At 59.6% G+C, this 7,079-nt stretch overlaps 1 protein-coding gene across 1 annotated transcript in view; it reads right to left on the bottom strand.

The window, feature by feature from the left end:
- Positions 1-583: 583 nt before the first annotated feature.
- Positions 584-7,079, bottom strand: part of LOC142468757 (talin-1-like) — a gene marked incomplete at both ends in the record, with an annotated part of 229,739 nt that continues 223,243 nt past the window's right edge. The window contains 2 exons of the mRNA XM_075575267.1: positions 584-827; positions 3,962-4,067. Coding sequence (XP_075431382.1) covers positions 584-827; positions 3,962-4,067 — 350 coding nt within the window. The remainder of the gene's footprint in view (positions 828-3,961; positions 4,068-7,079) is intronic.

Below are 7,079 nucleotides of genomic sequence, written 5' to 3' on the forward strand. Positions count from 1 at the left end.
ACCTTGGGCTTGGCACAGCCTGGCAGGGATTGGCAGGGATTGGCACAGCCTGGTTTCTCACATTGGGCTTGGCACAGCCTGGCAGGGATTGGCACAGATTGGTTTCTCACCTTGGGCTTGGCACAGCCTGGCAGGGATTGGCACAGCCTGGTTTCTCACCTTGGGCTTGGCACAGCCTGGCAGGGATTGGCACAGCCTTGCAGGGATTGGCAGGGATTGGCACAGATTGGTTTCTCACCTTGGGCTTGGCACAGCCTAGCAGGGATTGGCACAGCCTGGCAGGGATTGGCAGGGATTGGCACAGATTGGTTTCTCACCTTGGGCTTGGCACAGCCTAGCAGGGATTGGCACAGATTGGTTTCTCACCTTGGGCTTGGCACAGCCTAGCAGGGATTGGCACAGCCTGGCAGGGATTGGCAGGGATTGGCACAGATTGGTTTCTCACCTTGGGCTTGGCACAGCCTAGCAGGGATTGGCACAGATTGGTTTCTCACCTTGGGCTTGGCACAGCCTGGCAGGGATTGGCACAGCCTGGCAGGGATTGGCACAGCCTGGCAGGGATTGGCACAGCCTGGTTTCTCACCTTGGGCTTGGCACAGCCTGGCAGGGATTGGCACAGCCTGGCAGGGCTTGGCACAGCCTGGCAGGGATTGGCACAGCCTGGCAGGGATTGGCAGGGATTGGCAGGGATTGGTTTCTCACCTTGGGCTTGGCGCGAGGTTTCAGCTGCTCCAGCTTCTTGGCCGCTGCCTCGATGGCGGCCGCTGCTCCCAGCAACTCGTTCTCGGCAATGACCGTGGGGTCCTCGGGGTCAACCCATTCTGTGCCTGGAGACCGGGAGGTGACGTCAGAGAGGGTCATGGGAAGTCGCAGAGGGAGGGGCCCAAGAGAGAGACGAAGGCAAGGAGAGGGAGGGAAGATGGGTGCCCTGGAAAGAAGAGGGGGAGAGAAAGAGACGAGGGGGGGAGAAAGAGACGAGGGGGGGAGAAAGAGACGAGGGGGGGAGAAAGAGACGAGGGGGGGAGAAAGAGACGAGGGGGGGAGAAAGAGACGAGGGGGGAGAAAGAGACGAGGGGGGGAGAAAAAGACGAGGGGGGGAGAAAGAGACGAGGGGGGGAGAAAGAGACGAGGGGGGGAGAAAGAGACGAGGGGGGGAGAAAGAGACGAGGGGGGGAGAAAGAGACGAGGGGGGGAGAAAGAGACGAGGGGGGGGAAGAGACGAGGGGGGGGGGAAGAGACGAGGGGGGGGAAGAGACGGGGGGGGAAGAGACTGGGGGGGGAGAAAGACGGGGGGGAAGAGACGAGGGGGGGGGAGAAAGAGACGAGGGGGGGGAAGAAAGAGATGAGGGGGGGGAAGAAAGAGACGAGGGGGGGAAGAAAGACGAGGGGGGGAAGAAAGACGAGGGGGGGAAAGAGGCGAGATGGGGGAAGAAAGAGACAAGGGGGGGAAGAAAGAAAGAGGGGGAAAGAAAGACGAGGGGGGGAAAGAAAGACGAGGGGGGGAAAGAAAGACGAGGGGGGGGGAAAGAAAGACGAGGGGGGGAAAGAAAGACGAGGGGGGGAAAGAAAGATGAGGGCGGGGAAAGAAAGAGACGAGGGGGAAGAAAGAGACGAGGGGGAGAAGAAAGAGAAGATGGGGAAGAAAGAGAAGAGGGAGAGAAAGAGAAGATGGGGAAGAAAGAGAAGAGGGGAGAAAGAGAAGAGGGGAGAGAAGAAAGAGAAGAAAGAGAAGAGGGGAGAAAGAGAAGAGGGAGAGAAGAAAGAGAAGCGGGAGAAAAGAAAGAGAAGAGGGGGAGAAGAAAGAGAAGAGGGAGAGAAGAAAGAGAAGAGGGGGAGGAAAAAGAGAAGAGGGAGAGAAGAAAGAGAAGAGGGAGAGAAGAAAGAGAAAAGGGGAGGGAGAAAGTGAAGAGGGGGAGAAGAAAGAGAAGAGGGAGAGAAGAAAGAGAAGAGGGAGAAAGAGAAGAGGGAGGGAGAAAGAAGGTGGGGAAAAGAAGAAGAGGGGGAGAAAGAGAAGGGGAAGAGAGAAAGAGAAGAGGAGAGAGAAGAAAGAGAAGAGGGGGAGGAGAAAGAGAAAATGGAGAGAAGAAAGAGAAGAGGGGGAGGAGAAAGAGAAAAGGGAGAGAAGAAAGAGAAGGGGGGGGAGGAGAAAGAGAAGAGGGGGGGAAGAAAGAGAAGAGGGGGAGGAGAAAGAGAGAAGAAAGAGAAGAGGGAGAGAAGAAAGAGAAGAGGGAGAGAAGAACGAGAAGAGGGTGAGAAGAAAGAGAAGAGGGGGAGGAGAAAGAGAAAAGGGAGAGAAGAAAGAGAAGGGGGAGGAGAAAGAGAAGAGGGGGAGAGAAAGAGAAGAGGGGGAGAAGAAAGAGAAGAGGGAGAGAAGAAAGAGAAGAGGGGGAGGAGAAAGAGAAGAGGAGGAGAAGAAAGATAAGAAAGAGAAGAGGGGGAGGAGAAAGAGAAGAGGGGGAGGAGAAAGAGAAGAGGGAGAGAAGAAAGAGAAGAGGGGGAGGAGAAAGAGAAAAGGGAGAGAAGAAAGAGAAGAGGGAGAGAAGAAAGAGAAGAAAGAGAAGAGGGGGAGAAGAAAGAGAAGAGGGAGAGAAAAAGAGAAGAGGGGGAGAAGAAAGAGAAGAGGGGGAGGAAAAAGAGAAAAGGGAGAGAAGAAAGAGAAGAGGGGGAGGAAAAAGAGAAGAGGGAGAGAAGAAAGAGAAGAGGGGGAGGAGAGAGAGAAGAAAGAGAAGAGGGAGAGAAGAAAGAGAAGAGGGGGGAGAAAGAGGAGAAGAGAGAGGGGGAGAAGAAAGAGAAGAGGGGGAGGAAAAAGAGAAAAGGGAGAGAAGAAAGAGAAGAGGGGGAGGAAAAGAGAAGAGGGAGAGAAGAAAGAGAGAGGGGGAGGAGAAAAGGGAGAGAAGAAAGTGAAGAGGGAGAGAAGAAAGAGAAGAAAGAGAAGAAGGGGAGAAGAAAGAGGAGAGGGGAGGAAAAGAGAAAAGGGAGAGAAGAAAGAGAAGAGGGGGAGGAAAAGAGAAAAGGGAGAGAAGAAAGAGAAGAGGGGGAGGAAAAAGAGAAGAGGGGGAGGAAAAGAGAAGAGGAGGAGAAGAAAGAGAAGAGTTGGAGAAGAAAGAGAAGAGGGGGAGGAAAAAGAGAAGAGGGAGAGAAGAAAGAGAAGAGGGGGAGAAGAAAGAGAAGAGGGAGAGAAGAAAGAGAAGAGGGAGAGAAAGAGAAGATGGGATAGAGAAGAGGTGGGGGGGAAGAGAAGAGGGGGGGGAAGAGAAGAGGGGGGGATGTAAGTGGGGGGGTGGAAAGGAGGAAGGAGCAGTATATGGTACAGTATGGGGTAGAGCCAGGAGAAAAGGGATGGGGGACTGGCAAGTGGGGGGCTGGGAGGAAGGGGGAAGCAGAGACAGAAAGAGGATACTGGGGGGGGGGGGGGGCAGAGACAAAGAGGAGGGGAAATATAAAGAGGAGAGGGGGAGATGAAAAAAGGAAAGGGGGGAGAGGAAAGAAAAGGGGGGCAGGGAGAGTGGAAAGGGGTGCAGGGAATGTGGAAAGGGGGGGAAGGGAGAGTGGAAAGGGGGGGGGAAGGGAGAGTGGAAAGGGGGGGAAGGGAGAGTGGAAAGGGGGCAGGGAGAGTGGAAAGGGGGGGCGGGCCAGAGAGAGCACTGACCCAGGCATGGGAAGCGGTTAAGAGTAGAGCGGAGGTAAGCAGTGTGAGGTGAGGAGTACAGGGGAGTGGGCAGGTGGGTGGTTTAGGGGGCAGGTGGGTGGTTGTACAGGGGCAGGTGCAGGTGGGTGGTTGTTGGGGGGCAGGCGCAGGTGGGTGGTTTAGGGGGGCAGGCGCAGGTGGGTGGTTGTACGGGGGCAGGTGCAGGTGGGTGGTTTAGGGGGGCAGGTGCAGGTGGGTGGTTGTTGGGGGGCAGGCGCAGGTGGGTGGTTTAGGGGGGCAGGCAGTAGTTCGGGTTGGTGGTCAAGCTCATACCCTTCATTGCCTCGGCCGCCTGGATTAGCTCGGTCACTGAGCCGGCCACCTGCTTCGAGTAACTGGCCAGCTGCTGCTTCAGCTCAGGACTCGGCTTCTGCAAGATCTGTAGGGACAAAGGGACAATCATAGGGCAAACAGGAGAGGACCGTCACCGAGGGGGAGGGCCAGAGAGGACCGCCACCTAGGGGAGGGCCAGAGAGGACCATCACAGAGGAGAGGGCCAGAGAGGACCATCACAGAGGAGAGGGCCAGAGAGGACCATCACCGAGGAGAGGGCCAGAGAGGACCATCACCGAGGAAGAGTCAGAGAGGACTGCCACCTAGGTGAGGGCCAGAGAGGAGCGCCACCGAGGGGAGTGCCAGAGAGGAGCTCCACCGAGGGGAATGCCAGAGAGGAGCGCCACCGAGGGGAGGGCCAGAGAGGACCATCACCGAGGGGAGTGCCAGAGAGGACCATCACCGAGGGGAGTGCCAGAGAGGACCATCACTAAGGGGGGAGGTGCAGAGAGGATCATCACCGAGGGGAGGGCCAGAGAGGAGCGCCACCGAGGAGAGGGCCAGAGAGGACCATCACCGAGGGAAGAGTCAGAGAGGACTGCCACCTAGGTGAGGGCCAGAGAGGAGCGCCACCGAGGGGAGTGCCAGAGAGGAGCTCCACCGAGGGGAATGCCAGAGAGGAGCGCCACCGAGGGGAGGGCCAGAGAGGAGCGCCACCGAGGGGAGTGCCTCCACCGAGGGGAATGCCAGAGAGGAGCGCCACCGAGGGGAGGGCCAGAGAGGACCATCACCGAGGGGAGTGCCAGAGAGGACCATTACCGAGGGGAGTGCCAGAGAGGACCATCACTAAGGGGGGAGGTGCAGAGAGGATCATCACCGAGGGGAGGGCCAGAGAGGAGCGCCACCGAGGGGAGGGCCAGAGAGGACCATCACTAAGGGGGGAGGTGCAGAGAGGACCATCACCGAGGGGAATGCCAGAGAGGAGCGCCACCGAGGGGAGGGCCAGAGAGGACCATCACCGAGGGGAGTGCCAGAGAGGACCATCACCGAGGGGAGTGCCAGAGAAGACCATCACTAAGGGGGGAGGTGCAGAGAGGACCATCACCGAGGGGAGGGCCAGAGAGGAGCGCCACCGAGGGGAGTGCCAGAGAGGACCATAGCCGAGGGGAGTGCCAGAGATGACCATCACCGAGGGGAGTGCCAGAGAGGAGCGCCACCGAGGGAGGGCCGAGGCAGAGGACCATAGCCGAGGGGAGTGCCAGAGAGGACCATCACCGAGGGGAGTGCCAGAGAGGACCATCACCGAGGGGTGTGCTAGAGAGGATCATCACCGAGGGGTGTGCCAGAGAGGACCATCACCGAGGGGAGTGCCAGAGAGGACCATCACTAAGGGGGGATGTGCAGAGAGGACCATCACCGAGGGGAGTGCCAGAGAGGAGCGCCACCGAGGGGAGGGCCAGAGAGGACCATAGCCGAGGGGAGTGCCAGAGAGGACCATCACCGAGGGGAGTGCCAGAGAGGACCATCACCGAGGGGTGTGCCAGAGAGGACCATCACCGAGGGGTGTGCCAGAGAGGACCATCACCGAGGGGAGTGCCAGAGAGGACCATCACTAAGTGGGGATGTGCAGAGAGGACCATCACCGAGGGGAGGGCCAGAGAGGACCATCACCGAGGGGAAGGGCCAGAGAGGACCATCACTAAGGGGGGAGGGGCAGAGAGGTCCTCCACCAAGGGGGAGGACTAGAGAGTACGGCCACCAAGGGGGAGGAAAAGAGAGGACAGCCAGCGAGGGGGAGGAACAGAGAGGACCGCCACCAAGTGAGAGGGCAAGAGAGGACCACCAAAGAGGGGGGGGGGCGCGCCCAGAGAGGACCGCCACCAAGTGGGAGGGAAAGAGAGGACCACTACCAAGGGAGAGGACCACTACTGAGGGGGCGGGACAGAGAGAACCGTCACCGAGGGAGAGGACCACTACTGAGGGGGCGGGACAGAGAGGACCGTCACCGAGGGAGAGGACCACTACTGAGGGGGCGGGACAGAGAGGACCGTCACCGAGGGAGAGGACCACTACTGAGGGGGCGGGACAGAGAGGAACGTCACCGAGGGAGAGGACCACTACTGAGGGGGCAGGACAGAGAGGAACGTCACCGAGGGAGAGGACCACTACTGAGGGGGCGGGACAGAGAGGACCGTCACCGAGGGAGAGGACCACTACTGAGGGGGCGGGACAGAAAGGACCGTCACCGAGGGAGAGGACCACTACTGAGGGGGCGGGACAGAGAGGACTGTCACCGAGGGAGAGGACCACTACTGAGGGGGCGGGACAGAGAGGACCGTCACCGAGGGAGAGGACCACTACTGAGGGGGCGGGACAGAGAGGACCGTCACCGAGGGAGAGGACCACTACTGAGGGGGCGGGACAGAGAGGACCGCTACCAAGGGGGAGGGAAAGAGAGGACCACTACTGAGGGGGCGGGACAGAGAGGAACGTCACCGAGGGAGAGGACCACTACTGAGGGGGCGGGACAGAGAGGACCGTCACCGAGGGAGAGGATCACTACTGAAGGGGCGGGACAGAGAGGACCGTCACCGAGGGAGAGGATCACTACTGAGGGGGAGGGACTGAGAGGACCGTCACCGAGGGAGAGGACCACTACTGAGGGGGCAGGACAGAGAGGAACGTCACCGAGGGAGAGGACCACTACTGAGGGGGCGGGACAGAGAGGACCGTCACCGAGGGAGAGGATCACTACTGAGGGGGCGGGAATGAGAGGACCGCTACCAAGGGGGAGGGAAAGAGAGGACCGTCACCGAGGGTGCGAAGAGGAGAGGACCGACAAAGGCAGAGGGACAGAATGGACACACACACTCCCCCGCAACATGTGCACCGACACACCCGGCAACATGGACGCCGACACCCCCCCGCAACATGCGCCGTAACACACCCCGCAACATACGCGCCGACACACACCACGCAACATGGACGCCGACACCCCCCCGCAACACGCGCCGTAACACACCCCGCAACATGCGCGCCGACACACCACACACAACATGCGCAGTGACACACACACCCCGCAACATGCGCAGCGACACACACCCTGCAACATGCGCAG

This window comes from Ascaphus truei, chromosome 1 (assembly GCF_040206685.1).
Source record: "Ascaphus truei isolate aAscTru1 chromosome 1, aAscTru1.hap1, whole genome shotgun sequence".
Taxonomy (NCBI): domain Eukaryota; kingdom Metazoa; phylum Chordata; class Amphibia; order Anura; family Ascaphidae; genus Ascaphus; species Ascaphus truei.